The sequence below is a fragment of the Manacus candei genome, unplaced genomic scaffold (assembly GCF_025592945.1).
Source record: "Manacus candei isolate 608988 ecotype Guabito, Panama unplaced genomic scaffold, ASM2559294v1 h1tg000018l, whole genome shotgun sequence".
Classification (NCBI taxonomy): Eukaryota; Metazoa; Chordata; class Aves; order Passeriformes; family Pipridae; genus Manacus; species Manacus candei.
In genome coordinates, this window is record NW_026138066.1 from 18,666,165 (window position 1) to 18,685,994 (window position 19,830).

General features: G+C 40.8%; 2 protein-coding genes across 2 annotated transcripts in view; one reads left to right on the plus strand and one right to left on the minus strand.

The window, feature by feature from the left end:
• Positions 1-19,830, minus strand: part of ST8SIA1 (ST8 alpha-N-acetyl-neuraminide alpha-2,8-sialyltransferase 1) — a 308,933-nt gene that overhangs the window by 54,517 nt on the left and 234,586 nt on the right. The window lies entirely within an intron of this gene.
• Positions 559-13,226, plus strand: CMAS (cytidine monophosphate N-acetylneuraminic acid synthetase). Its single transcript, XM_051784977.1, has 8 exons — positions 559-752; positions 3,580-3,722; positions 3,933-4,088; positions 6,753-6,886; positions 7,748-7,842; positions 8,633-8,804; positions 11,001-11,151; positions 11,883-13,226. The coding sequence occupies exons 1-8, from the start codon at positions 592-594 to the stop codon at positions 12,155-12,157; spliced, it is 1,287 nt and encodes a 428-aa protein (XP_051640937.1). The 5' UTR covers positions 559-591; the 3' UTR covers positions 12,158-13,226.

The window sequence follows — 19,830 nt, forward strand, 5'->3', positions numbered from 1 at the left end:
GGATTTTTCCAGAGTACGGAATGGGGCAAAACCCGGACTGGATTTTTCCCGGAGTACGGAATGGGGCAAAACCCGGACTGGATTTTTCCAGAGTACGGAATGGGGCAAAACCCGGACTGGATTTTTCCCGGAGTACGGAATGGGGCAAAACCCGGACTGGATTTTTCCAGAGTACGGAATGGGGCAAAACCCGGACTGGATTTTTCCCGGAGTACGGAATGGGGCAAAACCCGGACTGGATTTTTCCAGAGTACGGAATGGGGCAAAACCCGGACTGGATTTTTCCCGGAGTACGGAATGGGGCAAAACCCGGACTGGATTTTTCCCGGAGTACGGAATGGGGCAAAACCCGGACTGGATTTTGGCCGGAGTACGGAATGGGGCAAAACCCGGACTGGATTGCGAGGCTCCTTCTTCTAAAAAATCCCGTTCCCTCCACACGCAGAGGGAAGAGCGCCTAACCCCTCCGTACGCATGCGCGGCAGCAGCAGGACTACACTTCCCGGCATGCCCCGGCGGGGCGGGGCCGCGCGCGTGGCAGGGCGCGGCGGGCGGGGAGAGGACCGGAGGGGGACAGGACCGGGTACGGCCATGGATGCGGGCGAGGGGAAGCCGCAGCCCCACTTGGCCGCGCTGGTGCTGGCGCGGGGCGGCAGCAAGGGGATCCCGCTGAAGAACATCAAGCTGCTGGCGGGGGTGCCGCTCATCGGGTGGGTGCTGCGCGCTGCCATCGACGCCGGCGTCTTCCACAGGTGCGCATGCGCAGCCCCCCCGACCCGCCTCCCTTCCTTCTGGCGGGGCAGCGGGGGCGGGAGTGGGGTCTGGATACCGCGGGGTCCCGGTCCGGGAGGGGGGTGCCGAGGGACCCCGGCGTGGAGAGGGGCTGGGTGAAGTTGCCACTTCGTCCAGGAGGTCTTAGCGAAGTCTGTCACTATCTGAACGGGAAGTGTCAGAGGCTGGACCAGGCTCTGCTCGGCGGTGCCAAGAATAGGACAAGAGGCAGCGGGCAGAAACTGATGTATGGGAAGTGCCACCTGAATGTAAGGGAGCATATCTTTATTGTGCACTGGGACAGGCTGCCCAGAGAGGTTGTGGTGTCTGCCTCACTGGAGATAGTCCAGAATCACCGGGATGGAATCTTGTGCAACCTGCTCCAGGTGACCCTGCTTGAGCAGGGAGGTGGGACCAGGTGACCTCCACGGTCGGTTCCAACCTTACCCATCCTGTGACGCTGTGAGTGAGGCAGGTGTGTTGTAGGAGATCCCCCCTGAAGACAACGGGGTGCAGGTCAAGGATCAGGCAAGGCAGGCAGGCAGCACGAAACCTGCCACGAACTCCACTGTCCCTTCCTGGTGAGGGTGAGCAGGGGAGGAATGGAGGAGTTGAAGTCTTACAGTAATTTGAGATTAAAGTTGTTCTGGCCCAGGAGGGAGTTGTAACCACACTTGTAACTGACTTGGTCAGGGAGCCTAGCTTACGACCTTTGCCAGTAAACATTGATGTTTTTTTAAGACATCTGCATTAAATGGAACTGGCAGGCTGTAGGTAATCTCCTGTGAATGGTTGAATCATTTGTTGGTGGTCATCTGGTGCTCCCCACTGTGCAGAGCTGTGCTGCTGAGGGTTGCTTGGGAACAAATGAGGCTGAGCTTGGGATCTCCATGGATGGAGACCCCACAGCCCTTCTGGGCACCGATTCCAGCAGTCCATAGCCCTGTTACTTTGCTCATCCAGGAAAAGCTGCTTTGTTTTCTCTCTGCCTGCACAGCTGGTACTTGAAGACAGCAGTGAAGTCTCTTCCTTGCCTTCTATTCATAAGAGCAACCCAGATATCTCTTTCAGCATCTCATGACATGCATGTGCTCCCAGGCCCCAGCCATCGGGCTGCTCTCTGCTGGGCTTGCTCTCTTTTTTTCTTCGCGTTATTGGGGAGCCCACAGCAGGAAACAGCACAATGTAGCAGTCCTGGAAACATTGAGTGGAAAGAGATAATCATGTATGCCCACGTTACAGAACAGAAGCTTGGTTTGTGACAAAGTGCCCAAAACTTTGGTAGCAATAATTAAAGCTAGATAGAAACAAGTCTGTTGTTAGCGTTAAGAGCATTGGACATTACAGATTTTTCTGCCAGAAGAAAACTGAGAATTTTCTACATGTATACTGATAAACAATTAAGTGCATAGTTAGGATATACTTGGTATGTAGCACATTTAGGGGCAGGTTCCCTATGCAAACCTGCTGCATTATGTTCAGAGCAAGAACTCAGTGTAGTCAAGTACAAATGTAGCCCAGCTATAGCTGGATCCAGAGCTGGAAGTGAGCATGAGCTCTCTGTATCTCATCGCTGCTGTACCATTATCTATTCTGGAAAATCTTTTTTACTGTGTCTGAAAGGTAGAGGAAGCATGGCTCAGTTTTGTTTTTAATAAAGAAACAATCAAGAACATTTCCAACCTAGGTTACTGGTAGTTACTCAAATTGAATCCATGTTGCTTAATGACCTCTGGTGGCTTCTATTTGGCACCTGAATTTGCCCAACAGGAAGCCAGTTAGGGTTGTGCAGTCTAACTTTGAGGCATAACAGGTGAAGTGGGTGGGTTTGCTCTAAGTTAATCCAGTCAACTTTGAAACAGCTCTGCTGACAGGGTACCTGTTACACAACAAAACTCTTGTTAGTTGAATGGGGAGTGTATATTTAAGTTAACCATCCCAAAGCAGTTTATGGAAAATACCTCTTCTGTATTTGTTTGTGTGGGTGTGACTTGACATTACTGTTGCTGCCATACATATTTTTATTCTGATGATCCTGTGATGTCTTTGGGTGAAAAAACGTAACTAAAGCACCATTTGCTATGGACAGTGAATGCTGAGAGAGGGAAGGTTCTTTTTCATAGCTTTTGTCTTTATCTCACTTTTTTCTTTTTTCATGATGACAGCAGTGGCCTCACAATGGCTCAGTGTTTATCATCATATGATATTCAGACTTAGCCCTTCCTTTTGTAAATGTTTATTGTCCCCAAATGATCACAGTCTTGCTTTACCAGTACTGAAAGTTTTCTGTGCCAAAACATATGTAGCTTTAACAGCTCTTTCTCTGGGATTATATGGAGCCCAATTAACAAATTTTAAAACACTTGCAGAATAAGCTAATGTTCTAACTTTGGGGCAGTTTTACTTGCTGTCAGTCTTGTTCCTGAACTCCTACATGACTTTGACTGCCTCGTTCAACCCATTCACAATTGATCAGTTAACATGCCTAACGAGTTTTGTGTGCTGACACTGGATTTTTTTGATAACACTTCTGAATTTTATGTTGCTTAAGCTTCCTGCATGGAATGCAACTCAAGCTTCGGATTTTACAATCTAGTGAATGTGTGTGTTTTAACCCCATTTTTTAAAAGTTGCTCGTTGGACTGACCAGGATAGCTTTACTAATGCAAATAGAAGAACTAGTTCCTTTCATTGCACGGCGTAGCACGGACATAAGTCAGGGTGTCGTTCAGTTTAGATTTATGGCAGGTAAGTAAAAAATGCTTGGATTTATTCTTTATATTGATTTCTGTCACTGTCTGCCAACAGTATATGGGTTTCTACAGACCACGATGAAATCGAGAAGGTTGCAAAGCAATTTGGTGCTCAGGTTCATCGCAGAAGCCCTGAAGTTTCTCAAGACTCCTCAACTTCCCTAGAAGCCATCAGAGAGTTTCTTAATCACCATCATGGTAAATTCATAATGAAATATGCTGAGTTTTTGTGTTGTAGCCCCAGAGAGATGATACATTTCTCATTTAGAAAAATAAGTGAAGCCTTTATTAAATAAAAGCTAAAAATATTCTCTTTTTTTTTTATGTGGCACCTACTCACACCACACTTTGCTGTTGTGTTATTGAAAGTATGAATTGTTTCATAAATGTTTCTTTGTTTTTCTTTAGAGGTTGATATTGTAGGAAACATTCAAGCAACATCTCCCTGTTTACATCCCAGTGATCTTATAAAAGTGGCAGATCTGATCCAGAAGGAGGGGTTTGATTCTGTCTTCTCTGTTGTGAGGCGGCATCAATTTAGATGGAGCGAGGTAAAAAAAGGAGGTAATACTTAGGTGTTTCTGGTTACAGTTATACTTAATTTTTATTTTTTTCCCAAATGCTTTGTTTTCATATCCATGGTGTTTTAGGAAGTGATATCAGAGGCATGGACTGAGTTCTCTGAGAGGTGTGAGATGGCTTAGAAATTCCTTCTAAGCACTGCTGTCTTGATATTACTGAGCACTGCTCAGCCTTTCTGCAATTGTTTTGTAGAATTGATTAGGTATTGAAAATTAAAATTATATTAGCTTGTCTAGACTGAAAGCAGAGCTCCCAAAAAATTTATATGTTGCCTTCTGCTTGGTGGGTATTTGTGTTTAGGGAGATAAGATATTGAGGTCCTGTCTTAACCAGAAAATTGTTTGTTCTTGCTATGCAGTGACGAATAAAGTGAGGTAAGGTCTTGGTGAAGAGGGCATGGCAACCTCTTTGCCTGGAGGCTTAGGCTTTGTTTCATCCTGCTAATGTGGCTGCTGACTTATGTCACGTTTCAGACTGCCTTTGAGTCACGGGGAATGAACTCATGGTAATTAGCTCATCCAGAAGAATCTGACTGTTTTTTCCCAGAGAAAATATGCCTCTTGGCTACAGTTGCCAAGATGACTAAAGACTGAAATCCTACAAATAAAGATTGTACCTTGTTTTAGCTATAAAGTACCTTTTGTCCTTGTACAAAGAACTGTTCCATGCATTATCTGTGTTGGGTTTGTTTCTGTGATTAAAGCAGAAATGTTTGCTTCGTTTTTTTAAAAAATTGTTATTTCAGATACTGTCACGTTGCTTTATTTTTTTAAAAGTGAATGTTACTCAGATATTTTGATTATTCTGAGATATAAATCACTTCAGATGAAGATTTTTTTTAATGAGTTCAGAAAGCATCACACTGTAAAAGAGCATGTGAAATAAATGGAGCTTGGTATTAGAGAGAAATTGGAATAAAAGTTAAGCCTTTCTTTAGAATATACACTCAAACATTGTCATTGTTCCTCATAAGAGGAGAAATAAGTGACACAGTTTGTTGGTAAAGTACAAGAGGAATATCAAAAGCACGGATGGCAATTTCAGGATTCTGTGGATTGCACTTTAGGAAGCCACATGCAGCTCCACATCTTGAGATGCTAGAATGGACATTTGTGAAAGAATGAATCTCATTTGGATGTGTCAAGTGGCTTTCTGGAGTGGTTGTGTGCCACCTTGTCCCTATAGGTAGATTGTTAAAATAAAAAAGCCTCAAGGCCTACCTAAAAGAGCAAGTAATTCTTTAGTTCTAAGTGACATCCAAAGTCTTCTAATGTGGTGAGAGATAAAGAATCATTCAGCTGTAAGGAGTATATTTGAGGAGAACAAGGAACACCTTATGCAAATATTAGCAGCTTAAGGGTAACTGCAAAAGGCCTTTCAGGAATGTGGTGTTTCAGGTGACTCACAGGAGCAGGTTTTAAAATTTTTTTTATTTTCCCATACAGCTTTAGAATACTGATTATGTTAAAATAATTTTATTGGTTTTTTTTCTGTGTAGTTCTGTTGTTCCTTCTGCATGAAGGTTTAATTTTGATACACCTTGAAAGAGAAAGGTGTCTCTCTCTGACTGGAAATGTTTACTTCATTGAGCACAAAGCTCTAGTTTATTTATGAAACACGAGGTGTGTTTATATGGACTAAAGCCTCAGGATGTTTTGTGTGTTTCAAAATGCCCTGTAAACCCTTTTCATGGTTACTGGGTTGTGAGACCTGGTGAATTTTAGCTGTTTTTGTGCCCATGAATTTCAATGGCTTAAGAACAGAAGTCTCAGGTCCCTGGTTCAGTTTCTTCTGCATGGACTACTGGCATTGGTAACAAAATGGGATCTTTTGGGGATAGTGTTTGTTCAAAGACACTTGTTTGTTTATTTGTGGACACTGATTGAATGACTTCTGAAAAATTAAGATAATGCATATCCATAAATAAGAAGTATTTTGGGGAAGTGTTAAGATGCCTTTCACAGGCAAAAATTTTTCCAATATGCTCTTTTTTATTACATTGAAGATTTCAGGTTGGTCCTGTCAGGTCTCAGAGTTAATTCTGGGCATTCCTGTGTACACTAGGAGACAGAGTACAGGAATAGTATTTCTTTCATATTTGCAAGGACAGTCTAGAAGAATGTTCCCCCCTATTTCTTTTAGTAAACAATTTTGGAGCCGACAAACTCTTAAGGGTTTTGTGTTTTTTCTTTGTTTGTGGTTTTTTTGTGTTTGTTTTTGTTTTTGCTAAAGTTGGAATGAAAAATTTCCTTTTCCTCTGCTAGACATCCAGAGTAGTCCTCCAGTTTGTTATCCACAGTTCCAAGAAAGAGAAACAATTCAGTGATTCCCCAGAGAAGTTGTGGATTCCCCAAGCCTGCCAGCATTCAAGGCCAGGTTGGGTGGAGTTCTGAGCAACCTGGTCTAGTGGAAGGTGTCCCTGCCCATGGCAGGGGGGTTGGAACTAGATGATCTTTAAGGTCCCTTCCAACCCTAACTACTTTGTGGTTCTTTATAAAGCTAAGCAACAAGAGGCAATAAAGAAAGATGCTGGTGACTGAATTGTGCCCTTAATTTTTCAACAGAAAACTATTCAGAAAGTTACATGACTCTGATCAGGGATTCTGTAAAACTTATTTTGTCATTTTTTTTCCCCTCTGTTAACAGAAAACAAGATGACAGAGCCCCAAAACCTGAATCCAGCAAAACGGTACCGGAGGCAAGACTGGCCTGGGGAGCTGTATGAAAATGGCTCTTTTTATTTTGCCAAGAGACATTTGATTGAGAGAGGCTACTTGCAGGTTTGTGCTTCTGTTTTTCCTGCTCTTTAGAATTATGCATATTTTACTCTTGTGTAGAGGGTTCCGAATTCAATACTGTATTTTGATTTCTGGTGCAGTCAATGTGAAATAACAGCACTTTGTCCTCAGAACAGTTTGCCTGTTATTTGTAACTTAGCAGGGCAAGCTGTAGCTGGGGCAGTTCCAGCATCCTCCACAAAAAACAAATTTATACAAATAATGCTGTGCAGTATATCCCTATAACCCTAAAACAATACAATATTGAGTTTCATGTCAGTTCACCAGCATATCTTATAATTCATTTTAGTGCTACTAAGGGTGTGAAACTGAGCTTCATGCAGAGGCATAGCCTTGTCATAATCTATAAATTTGTATTTTCAACCAGTTTATTCTTATGCCAATTTTGTACTGTAATTTTAACAGTCTTTTTCCCAATGTAGTAATGCAGAACAAAATCAGGGTGTGGTGGGTATTTTTCTAATTGAAATTATTTTTTGTTTAACATCTAAACAATGACTTATTCATAATCTTACTAAGTAAATGCTAAAGGTATTACTATTTTGCTGATTAAGAGATCTAGGGAAATTAATGTGATGTAATTACTATAATGCATAACACCTTGCACACTTTCTCTAGCTGTAAAATGAAAATACTTATTAACCCTTGCCTGCAGAAGGTTCCTTCAAATTTTTAGTTCTGTGTCACTGCCAAAACCATCATTATTGATGGTTCACTTCTATATAATCTACCGTGACCACTGTGTAACCAGACACTTGGCTTTCATTACAGGGCACTGAATTGTGCAGTTTTGTATTTGTGCTCAGCCAAGCAGAAAATTTGAATGGGTTCTATTTCATTTAGGGTGGTAAAATGGCCTACTATGAAATGCGTGCAGAGCACAGTGTGGATATTGATATAGACATTGACTGGCCTATTGCAGAGCAGAGAGTATTGAGGTAAAAGCACTTTTTATTCCTTTATTTCTTTGATAGTGCTCATTGTTTCAGCGTGTGGTCACGTGAATTCATAATGTCTGTAATGTAAGTAATCAAGGTCAAAGATAATTAGGCAACTTTATTTCTACCCGTAGTTTTTTCCTATCTCTATTGAAATTAACTGAATTACCTTTGTTATATTGTGGATTGCTTGGGATTTTTTGGTTGATTTGTTTGTTTGTTTTGTTGAGGTTTTTTTTTGGTTTTAAAGTTCAGCTTGGTGAAATGCATAAGCCCCACTATAGCAATGTTACCATCATCTCTGGCTTTTCCAGCTGAGGTGTCCCAGACTTCCATGGTCTGGACCACACTGATGCACATGAATGAGAGTGTTTGTGCAGAAGGCATGACCTGATTCCATCTTGTCAGCTGCCTTTTCTTTGCAGCTACTCTGCACTTCTCTAAGGAAATAATGTGTGGGATTGGAGCATCTTTTCTGTGCATTTCTCATCCTTTACTCCATTTTAGTTTTGCTCCCCAAAATGCTACAGTATGTAAACTTTTACACTAAGGAAACAAATTTTATCCTAATTTTTAAATAGACAGTTCAACTGAGCTGTCTTTTGGATTGTTCTATTTGTTTCTTTGAAGAGGGGGAATATAATTGGAGCGTGACAATGATGGGAAAAGACATTAGAAAAGAAAAATTTCAAAGCTGATTCTTCTGTCTGAAGGTCACAGTTGTATTTCAAATATTCATTTTTGGAGTGTGCAAAAACTTCCATCCTAAAAAGGTAACTTCTTTGTCTAGCTTTGGCTATTTTGGCAAAGAGCCACTGAAGGAGGTGAAGCTGTTGGTTTGCAGTATTGAAGGATGCCTGACAAATGGTCGCATTTATGTGACGGAAGATCACAAGGAAATGGTCTCCTATGATTACAGAGATATTGTTGGCATTGATCTGTTAAAGAAAAGAGGAATCCAGGTAGGTGTTGTTCTGAAGTGTGAAGTTATATGTCTCCTGTAACCTGGACGTTAAAAGATTCTAAAAACTTATATTCTTGCAGCATATAAGTTGACGTTTCTTCACAGTGCTTGTGATCAAGCAGCATAATGTATTGGTTGGGACAAATGTTGTTCTCAGATCCCTTATAGGAAAATAAGTGTTTTGAGAAAGCTCAATCACAGCAGCTGTAGCATCTTCCTCTGAATCACAGAATGTCTGGGTTGGAAGGGACCTTAAAGATCATCTTGTTCCAACCCCTGTGCAATGGGCAGGGACACCTTCCACTCGACCAGGTTGCTCAGAGTCCTGTCCAACCTGGCCTTGAGCAATTCCAGGGATGGGGCATCCACAACTTCTCTGAGCAACCTATTCCAGTGCTTCAGCCCCCTCACAATAAAGAATTTCTTCCTGATATCTAATTAAACGTACTCTCTGTCAGTGTGAAGCCATTCCCCCTTGTCCTGTCACTACATGCTCTTGTAAATAGTTTCTATCTTTCTTGTAGGGTCCCTTCAGGTACTGAAAGCCTGCAGTTAGGTTACCCCTAAGCCTTCTCTTCTCCAGGCTGAGTAATCCTTATTCTCTCAGCCTTTTTGTCATGGAAAAATGCAGGAAGAAATTTTTGTGGTGTTTTGCTAGCACCAATCATATTCTGTGTAGTCTAGCCACTCATTAATTACAAGTCGACTTCATCAAGCAGGGATATGTTGTTACCTCTTGACAACAGAAGAGGAAGAAATTTCCAGGCAAATTGGTTGGTTTGTTGTAGATCACCCGTGATTGTTGCAAAGAGGGGAAGTCAAACTCTGAACACTTTTGTCTGCATGATTGTTTTAACTGTAGCTTATGTGCTTTGAAGATGTAAGAATCCTGTGTAAATGAAAGGCTAAACCAACACAGACTGTAGCATGGCTACTTTTATTTTTATCATTATTAGTACTACTACTAAATTCTGCTCATCTGAATCTTTGCTTGCATTTATGTAAAATTAGCCTCCTGGCTATTTTCTGTCTGTGCTGCTGCCTTTGATACAGCTAGAAGATTTTTTTTGGATAAGAACTAAGTTCAGATTTAGGCTGCCTTCAAAGAGCCTTAACTCAGTTCTGATGCAGATGGAAACAAAGGTAGCTATACCCCAAGTAGACTTCTTCAGATACGTTTTTGGACTCTTTATTGTAGGATTTTTTTATAACAGGCTAGATGAGACTTTCATGACTTACTTTGCAGCTGTTGCCTTGGGGCTGTGAAATGGAGTAGATGGTTTTTCAGCACTCCCTCAGCTTCATTTTCTGTGAGGTAAAAGGGGAAGGAAGCTTGTAATCATTGTTTTGTTGCCTGTGGGAGCCTGTTTCCATACTTGCTTTGACTTGGAATATTTCATTAAAAACCTCCTGGTTTTCGTGCTGCACTTCTTTTGTTTCCAGTATATGTTGCTGATTTAGTCTTGCTTTGTTCATTCTGTACTTAAAATCAAGGCCAAGCATTCGTTAGGATTTAAAAGCATTTAGAGAAGATAAGTTTGTCCACATTTTGGACGAGAAAACTTGGAGGAGTTGCATCTGAGATTTCTAAAAATCCCACTGCACTAATGTTCTGGTTTCAGCTTCCCTTGCACATAATTTCTGAAATTTCAATTTTGGAATGAATTTCCAGAGATAAATGTGCTGTGCTGCTTCAGTCATTTAGTGTTCTTTTGGTGCTCTGAAGTGCTACTGTGAATAAAATTATGTTATGAAGGAGAGGAGTCAAGGAAAATACTTCATAATGTTCTACTTCTACAAATATTACAGAAATCCTCCTTGGGAATTCTCTTATTCCATGCTTAATTAGATGATACTGCACTAGATAGCCAACATGCCACTGTACTGTGATACCCAGTATTTTATTTGGTACATGTTGCATTTAAAAAGAAAAATGTAAATTTCTTTTTTTAATATCAGGGAGGGCTACAGAATGGTGTTTTACTATCCCAGAGCAACTTCAAGACTGTGATGTGATTTTGGATGCTAATCACTCATGCTCTGAGTTCTGATTGAAGAAACTGGTTATTCAATGCTTTTCTGATATCTAGGAGAGCTTCTATGAGCAAAACTATTTTTTTCTTATAGTAAATCAACTTACATGTCTTATTTCTTTGTTTGTAGAATTTATTCTAAGTTGATTTTATTTTCGTAGGTTCGACTCATCTCTGAAAGAGATTGTTCAAAAACACTGTCAGCCATGCAGCTGGGATGTGTAGCAAAAGTTAGTGCAACAAATAAATTACAGGTTCTGAAGGACTGGCAAGAAGACATGGGTTTGAGCTGGAAAGAGGTTGCTTACTTAGGTGAGTTCCTCTTTTGTTGGTAATAAACCTTTATATAGTATAGACAAATACAAACTTCATAGTGCTGCTGAGCTTCAAAACACTTTTCTCTTTGTCAATACACTGAACTTAAAGGGATTGATGTGCAAACTGCAGCACACAATCACCAAAAGCAGGCATGTATTTTAAAGGCTTGTTAGGGTGCCATCTAAATGTTAAAGGCATTGATGAATCAGTGTGTAATTTGGTAAGGGAAGTCTTAACTTTGTTTTTCTAATGGGATTTATGAAAGCTTTTGATATCCCACAAGCATACAGGTACAGCTGACAAGTTTGAACTGATTCTAGTTCATTTCAGATGAATATTGTAGTGATTATGTTCTGAAATGGAAACCAGAGATGGACAGATTAAAACGAAAGCCAGTGTGATTCTGTGCTAAATTGTATTTCAGTGACATATTAAGCTTAGAGTCCTGCAAATGCTTGTTCAGTTGCTTACATAATTTTACTACTCTTAAAAGTAGCGTTCTCTTGCCTGAAGATTGTGAAGTGTGATCAGCACCTACATGGATCACAAAGATTTTCTGACAACTGACTCACATATGCAAAGTGCTGTTGAGCTGCTGAGATGAACGTTTTGGCAAAACCACGAATTTTAAAAAAACCAGATTAGTGCGTGCACAGAAAAACACTGAGTTTGCTCAGCCTTTCCCCTCTGTCATATTTTGCCTTGTCTGTCATCTCCCCTAATAGGAAATGAAGAGTCTGATGTGGAATGCCTGAAGCAAGCAGGCATGAGTGGTGTGCCTGCTGATGCTTGTGCAGCTGCTCAGAAGGCTGCTGGTTACATTTGCAAGAGCAGCGGTGGCTGCGGAGCCGTGCGGGAGTTCGCCGAACACATATTCCTGTTGTTAGAAAAAGTGAACTCTGCAAGGAAGCAAATGGAAGAAAGGAGTTCAGCAGAAAAGGAAATGGGGGGAAACGAGAGCAGCAGGAGAGGAAATAAGGAACTAATGAAAAAGGAGTAACACCGTTGGTCATTCCTGCTGTTCTTTGTCTCCTTTTCCTCCTTCAGTAAATCCCAAAGGAGAGCTCTCAAGTTTTACATCAAAGTAGAGTTAAAAAAAGGTCTCCCTCTAATTTAAGGTCCCACTTTAAGTGCTGATATTCATGATTGTGTGCTGCAAATATGATCATATTCACAATTATTTTAAAAGCCATTTATAAGCGATGGAAGGAATGTTGCAAAAGGCAGCCAATCTACTGCAAATCTCCTCCTAATCATCACACCTGTCCTCCAGGAGTGGTGTGTCTTTATATCATAATCAGAATGTTTTCGGGGATCAATGATTTTGCATGACTTGAGGGTTTGTAATTCAAATTTTAAAGAAAAAAAATCAGTCAGTTTTGCTCATGTGGTTTATGTTTCGTCTACCAAATGTCATCGTGGTGTTGTGGTTGTGTGATTGCATTTTACAGAATTTGTCCCTAGTAAGGAAGAGTTTTAACATATGCTGGAGATGTCAGGTGTAAAGTACTATAAGACTTCTTCCTGTATTTTTAAAACACAGCTCAGTTCCTGGAAAACCAGTTAGTATTAGGTAAGCAAAGCACTTAAGCATGTGTTCAATTTTAAGCTCATAAATAATTAAATCACATTTGGAATTGTGCCTCTTATTTTTGAGTCTGTTTATATTGGGTTTTATTGAAGTGCTTAAATTAACATGCCCAAATGTTTTGCCAGATTTGGAGTTAAATTTCCCATTGACTTTGAGGTCTTTGCAGAAACTCAGTTTCTTTCTATGGGGACTTTATGGCTACCAGTAATGAGTTAAAGCCAAGCAAAACTCTTTAAGTTTATTGTATGGAACAGTATCTGCTGTTTAAAAAAAAACCCCAAAACATAATTGATTGTGGGTTTATATAAAATATATGTACAGACTGCTTTTAGTGTGTTAAAGCTGGTTTATGTGTTTGTATTTATGAAAAATAGGATTTGTATTGTACCAGGCAAATACAATATTATTTATCAGTGAGTCAAGTTCTGTCTTGGACTCTGCTAAAAAATAAAAAACACCCATGCTGCACAGGCAATTACTACTGAGGTGAGTGATAATGGCTTGTCATTTTATTTTGCTTCCCTGCTAAATAGAAACTCCCAATATAATATCACTCAGTATATTTGCCTCTGATTACCTTGATGTTTACTTCCTTTCATGAAGCCAAATTAGGCAGTAAAAGAATTTTGGTCCAATCTACAGTTAACAGGGTTATCAGGGTTAACAGATGAATTGTTTACTGCACTAACCAGCTCTAAGTTATCACTGTAGTATTTCATTTCTGTCAGGTTTTAGGGCTCTGGATAAATCCCATGGATTTTGATAACAGGAGAGACACGTTTTGGACAGAACTGCAGACTTTGGTATGGGTACATGAATTATTTTAGTTGTACAGGCTATATTGTAAAGCTTCAGAAGCCCAGATTGGATAAACAATTCAGGTTTGATAATATCACACAGAAATTGGCCAAGTTTTTGGTTACCTCACCTTGTCATTGTTAACTTGATGACTTTGATTGCAGGAGCAATTCCCTGTGAATAGATAGCTTTAAACAAGGTGACTGTGATGTACTTGATCCCCGTGTCATTTCTGTTAGAGAAAGCATAAAGCACAAATAAGTGCAATTATATTAGCAATATGAGTTGGCAGTGCTATTTGTAGCTTACTGCTTGAGTCAAGAACTCTTCAGTGTTTCAGCTGCTTGCTGAACATGCCGCATATTCTTTGGGGCTGCACCCCAAAAAATTGTAAATGTATCAAAAATAAATACAGAAACACCTTCATATGAGTGTTGGTAACGAGCAGAAAGAAATGGTAGCTGATAATATAAATGTTTTCACTGTGATAAATTCTTGTTTAGAAGAACATGGTGTAATCTTACATTGGGAAGAATATGAAGAATAAAAGAGCTCTAGAGACCATTTACAACATAAAGCCTGTTTGAGGATATGGGACGTGCATGATCTGCTGCCTGAAAGGTTCAGATTACTCCTCTTGATTTTATGGAAGATCCTCAATCATATGAAGGATTTAGGGGTCACAGAGGCAGAGATGATGAGGATAACTCTGTCACCTTAAAGGTCAAATCTAAAATCCCAGGCAGGCTTCAGATATGTAGTGTATTTTGCCAGCACCTGCTGTTCCAGTTCCTGTCGTGGCACTGTGATTGCCTTTGATTAGAGGGGTGTAGTTCAATCAGTAGATTTCAGTGGTCACTTTTGTTATACTGGGCTAATTTTGAAATAATCTCTTTTAGTCATGTGAGCACTTGTTTGTTTGGTTTTTTTTTTAACTTCAAAATGCCTAGTGTATTCCAAAGAAAATCTCAAATAATGTGGCCTGTTTTATCATGATTATGTGAGACTGAAAAAAGGAAATTTTTAATAATCTGTAATAAGCTATTATGGAAAAAAATAACTGATTACCTGAAATTTTAAATAAAAAGTTTTCTATTGTCTTTTGGGTAGAGAATGGTTGTGGGGTTGTTTGTGATGAGTTTCTGTACTGTAAATCATATGATTCCACATTCATGTGCCATGTGAATGGATTATACTGATGAAAATGAACAAATTTAGTGCCCAAATTAATCACATGCACACGCAGTTACTCAAAATCTTTATCTCATTCTGGTCTTGGAGGCAAATCTTGAGTGTTTTGAGTGTGGTTATATATATGTGGTTGAATATACTTCACTTTTCTGTGTTCCATGTTTTCAAATACCTGGTTTCACAGTGCTGTGTGTTTTGTGTCCAGGTTTGTGAAAAGGTGGGATTCATCTCTCTGTTCAATGTGCTGTCAAAGCTAGCCCAGTATTTCTATAGAAAGATGATCTTGTAAATTTGAGCAGAACACATTGGGAATTATTTGGCAGGAGTGTATTGGAGAGATTCTTATTGTGGTTGGGCCTTGAGATCTTTCCTGCTTTTTGGCTGCTTGGTGGCTCTTGCCAGGAGGGTTGAGGAGAGGGAAGAATATCCAGTTAGTCAGTAACTGTGTCCTTACATTTGCTAACTTTGACACAGGAGGTTAGCCCTTCACCTACTTCTGACTCCATTAATTTATTTTTATCTCATCTATCTTCTATTTGGTGTATGTTTCTCTCCAGTTCCTGTAGGGTGATGCAACAAGTTCTGACCTTAGTTCATTTCACATCAATACAAATCACATATATTTCAGTCTTTTGAGATATTTTTTAGTAGTTGGTGATTTCAAGTTCCTAATACTTGTAAACCTTGAGCACACATTAGTTAACTAGTTTTACCAGAGCTGGTGTGGGAAGGTTTTTAATTATTTTTTTTCTGTTTGTGTGTTCTTAAATCACTTCTTCCTTTTTCCAGAAATAACTCCAAATGAGTCTAGTTACACCCAGCAGGACCAATCATCCTAAATGTCACCACTATTAAGAGCAATATTACTGTGTGGCAGAAAAACACTATTATGTATGAATCTGAAGCAAAAATGAGTTAGAAAAACTTGTCACTAATGCACTTGTCTGAAAAATTTTTGGACAGTAGGTTTGTTTCTCTCTCTTGTTCTGGGACAGATTTGTTTATTCCAATTTCTGATCCTAGATATGTTTTTGTATGTGGCTCTGGTTCAATAGACATTCCCACTGCTCTAGAGATACTGGAGGAGAGAGAAACACTGGGGAGCAGTCCCAGTTCTGTAGCTCCCACACCTCTGCAGCATGACAGACCACTTCCCCTAAAAGAGATACCATTATTTTCATCTTGCAGATGGAAGAATTTCTTAATTACTTACAAAAATAGGTGTTAAAAGGAAGGAGCAGTGTGCAATGTGGAGGCAATGATACCAAATTATTCAGGTTATTAAAGAGTGAGGCTGAAGAAACTGAGGATATACATATAAGGTAAGCTTAATAAGGTAAGCCTAATAGAAACACAATTCTAATGTCATATATATAAAGATATCCATTTTCTATGAGCAGTTATAATTCAGAAAAATGTCCAGTGGTTTGAAGTGTGTGCTAGCAGTGAAAAAAGCAGACTGAATTTTAGGAATTATTAGAAAAAGAATATATAAGAAATGGGATAAAAATAATTATTGCACATATGAATCAGTGATTTGCGGATATCTTGAATACTGTGTGTTTTGTTTCTTGTGTGTTGAAAAGGTTGTAGCACTCAAAAGGGTTGTGGGAGGATAAAATGGGTGACTGAAGAAATGAATCAGGCTCAGTGGGAGCAGTAGCCAAGTCAGAATTCTTCACTTTGAAATAAGGATGACAGAAGGGAGTTGTGTTGAGATATCTGTAAAATTAAGAAGGGGAAGCTATGGAAAGACCACTGAAGGAAGTAGTGGTGACCAAAAAACAGATGCCTGAGGAATATAAATTTGCCATGTTGTATTTGGTAGTGCTTTCCAGTTTTCCTGTGGCATCAAAACATTTGCAGCTCATGGATTTCCAGAGTCGGGCGTGGCTTACAGACATTTAATGAACCTCAGCACGCTTAAAACAGGCTTTGGCCACGTGTTTCATGAGTCTGACACCTGATACAGTTCCTCTGCTTCTGAACCTTGGTTTCTACCCTTTATTTCTTGTATAAGCAACACCCCACTGCAATTAATTTATATTTCGCAATGTGTGTTAGTAGTTCATTCTGTGTTAATGTGTAGCTCTGTCACAGTGAGAAAATCAGCTGTTATCAATAGGAATTAGTCATCTAATCTTAAAAACTCATTGAAAACAGGGCACAAGTGCACAGAGAACTTTGTAAGAGTACGATGACATCAGATGAATCAATGATCACTAATACAGTAAATTGCTTAGGAAGCTCTTTGACAAAATGTACTCACGTTGGGAGAACATTCGGGAAAATTCCATGTTTTCCCTGGTTGTTCACATACTTTGCAGGCAAGTTTCTGGGTTAAACTGACATACATCTGAGCTAGTATGGCTACTCTTGTGTTAAACATGGAGATATATTCTCCAGGGATGTCACTTTTAACTAAGGCTATAGTTGCACAACCTTTTATTGCTTGTACAGTCCGTGTAAGATTTTGACTATTTTTACTCTCCCACCTTTTTTCCCTGGTTACACTTTTCTCTGGTTACACAGCAGCTCAGTCTCAAGTTGGAAGGGTGTGCATCACCACTCACTTTTGAGCAGTGAGGCCCAGCTGAAGTGTTTCAATTGATTAAGTGGAGCTGGGTCTAAAAAGCTGGAGAATGGGATGAAGTAATCTGATTTAGACAGATATAAAACACTCCCATTCATTTCACTTAATGAACTTAAAGATACCTTCAAAATACTTATCATGATCTACCTTTGGATTCATTCCATTCTCTGAGTGCTGCTCAGAGCTACATGTGGAGCTACATGTGCCCCAGACGTGGACTACGGGTGGGTTTTATGGGCAGTAGTTCTGATAACTCACGAACAAGCCCCTAGTCCTGACTTGGCACATCAGTATATCAACACCCTTGTGTCTGTGTGAACATTGTTTAGAGAAAGTACACACTGGATTTGTAATGGGAGCCAGGAAATTTCAGGGGATTTCAGGATAAAGTTTCAGGTGGTGCAAGGCCATGTGGAGAACTAACTGGATTTGTGTCTTGCAGTGCCTCTGTACTGCTGTCCCTGCTGAGAAGCAGAGGAATTTGAGTCTGGGCTGCTCCAATTAAGCTGCTGTCATTGGTGTCAGAGCTTGGATAGCACAGAGATATATGGCCTAGCTCTCTATTGCATTTCATTTACCTGACAATGAAGTCCTTTATTTTTTTTAATTGTGATTTAGGTAAATCCTCAGTTCAGCCAGTAGGCAATGCTGTAAACTGATTAATTCCTCATCTTTCTGAAGTAGCTAGGCAACTAACTGCACTTTGAGCAGGACGGTGATGCCTTCCTGCCTGATGGATAGGACTAAGTGGTTTACCAAGGTCAGAAACAGAGAACAACAAACCACAGTTATCCTTTGTTTTAGTGAAAGGCTTTGCAGGCAGAAAAGGAAGTTGTGTTTTTATTACTCCTGTCAATATTTGCTTACCTATGAATGCCATCATCTGTACCATCATCCTGTCTCGACTGTGGCTGCTGGTAGATTCTCAGGTCAGTCATTCCTGGGTACATCCTGGGTACATTTGGTGAGACCCCACCTGCAGTGCTGCATCCAGCTCTGGGGTCCCCAGCCCAGGAAGCACAGTGACCTCTTGGAGTGAGTCCAGAGGAGCCATCGAGTTCATTAGAGGGACAGAGCACCTCTCCTGTGAGGAAAGGCTGAGAGAATTGGGATTGTTCAGCCTGGAGAAGGGAAGGCTTTGGGATAACCCAATTATGGCCTTCCAGTACCTGAAGGGAGCCTACAAGAGAGATGGAGAGGGACTTTTTACAAGGGCCTGGAGTGACAGGGCAAGGGGGAATGGCTTCAAACTGACAGAGAGTAGGTTTAGATTTAGATTAGATATTAGGAAGAAATTCTTTACTGTGTGTGTTGTGAGGCACTGGAACAGGTTGCCCAGAGAAGCTGTGGATGCCCCATGCCTGGATGTGTTTAAGTTCAGGTTAGATGGGGCTCTGAGCAACCTGGTCCAGTGAAAGGTGTCCCTGCCCATGGCAGGGGGGTTGGAACTACATAATCTGTAAGGTCCCCTCCAACCCAGGCCAATCTATGATTTAATGATCCTATGATCTTTGCAGACACTGGTGTTCAGAACTGAAGGACTTCATAAGCAGGCTGTGCATCAGGTACTCAGGGACAGACCTGCTCCCCCTAAACCTGTGGCTGATTCCCTTCAGAGTCTGCTTCTGCTTTTGAGCCCTGAGAAATTGTGCAGGGCTTTGCAGTTAAAGCACTGCAGTCAATAGGTGTCAGTGAAGAACAAACATTCCTGTTCCTTTCCGAGGCAGTGCTGCTTCCCTTTCTACTGGCACAGAGCCTGGATGGCTGCAGACTCACCCAAGAGTGGACATGCCCCTGGTCCCTCAGGGTTGCAGGCGTTTCCAAGGCAGCTGTTTCTTCCACCTATCATTGGCCTGCAGGACCAGATTGGAAAGAGGCCAAAGGGAGGCACAGCAGTGTAATTGGTGACTTCATACTTTTTGGTTTCTGTTTTATCGCTCAAGCAGCTGTTGGGTGGGTGCTCCCACTCGCTTCCTTTTGGGGCCATGAGGTGCTGTTGCTCCTCCCCACTTGGCCCAGGAGAAGCTTCTGTGGGATCCCAGGAAGAGCAGTGTCTCACCACACAGCCCCTCAGTCTGTCCTAAGAGTTTATCTTCTCTGGTAGACAGGACAGGTAAATGAATTCAGTGATAGGGGAGGACTGTCTCCTGTCAAAGTTAATAGAGAAGTTGCTGCACAATTATCTGGTTTCTGGTCCCTTGGAAAAAGGAGGATTGTTGTCATCTGTGAGGCTGGAACTGGTGAAAGAGTGATACAACCACTCAGTCCTCTTCCCCCCTTTCTGAACGTGGTCTTTCAGTGATTGCCTTCACTGACACAGCCCTTTCTGTTAGGTGTGATTCCTCCTGTCCCATCCCTCCTCAGTCTCTGCAGCAGGAGTGCCCTTGGCATTTTGTCTGTGGTCTGTGACTGTCCTTTCTCTCTCATCAACTGGTCATGAACCAAACTCCACAGAAATTCCTTTTTATCCTCCACCTTTACCTTTCCATCTGACAGCTGG

What these genes read in the sequence shown, in the direction of transcription:
- CMAS (XM_051784977.1), top strand. Translation starts at nt 592, where the DNA reads ATGGATGCGGGCGAGGGGAAGCCGCAGCCCCACTTGGCCGCGCTGGTG. An exon ending in TTGAGAGAGGCTACTTGCAG is followed by an intron (nt 6,887 to 7,747) that starts GTTTGTGCTTCT and finishes TATTTCATTTAG; the next exon opens with GGTGGTAAAATGGCCTACTA. An exon ending in TAAAGAAAAGAGGAATCCAG is followed by an intron (nt 8,805 to 11,000) that starts GTAGGTGTTGTT and finishes TTATTTTCGTAG; the next exon opens with GTTCGACTCATCTCTGAAAG.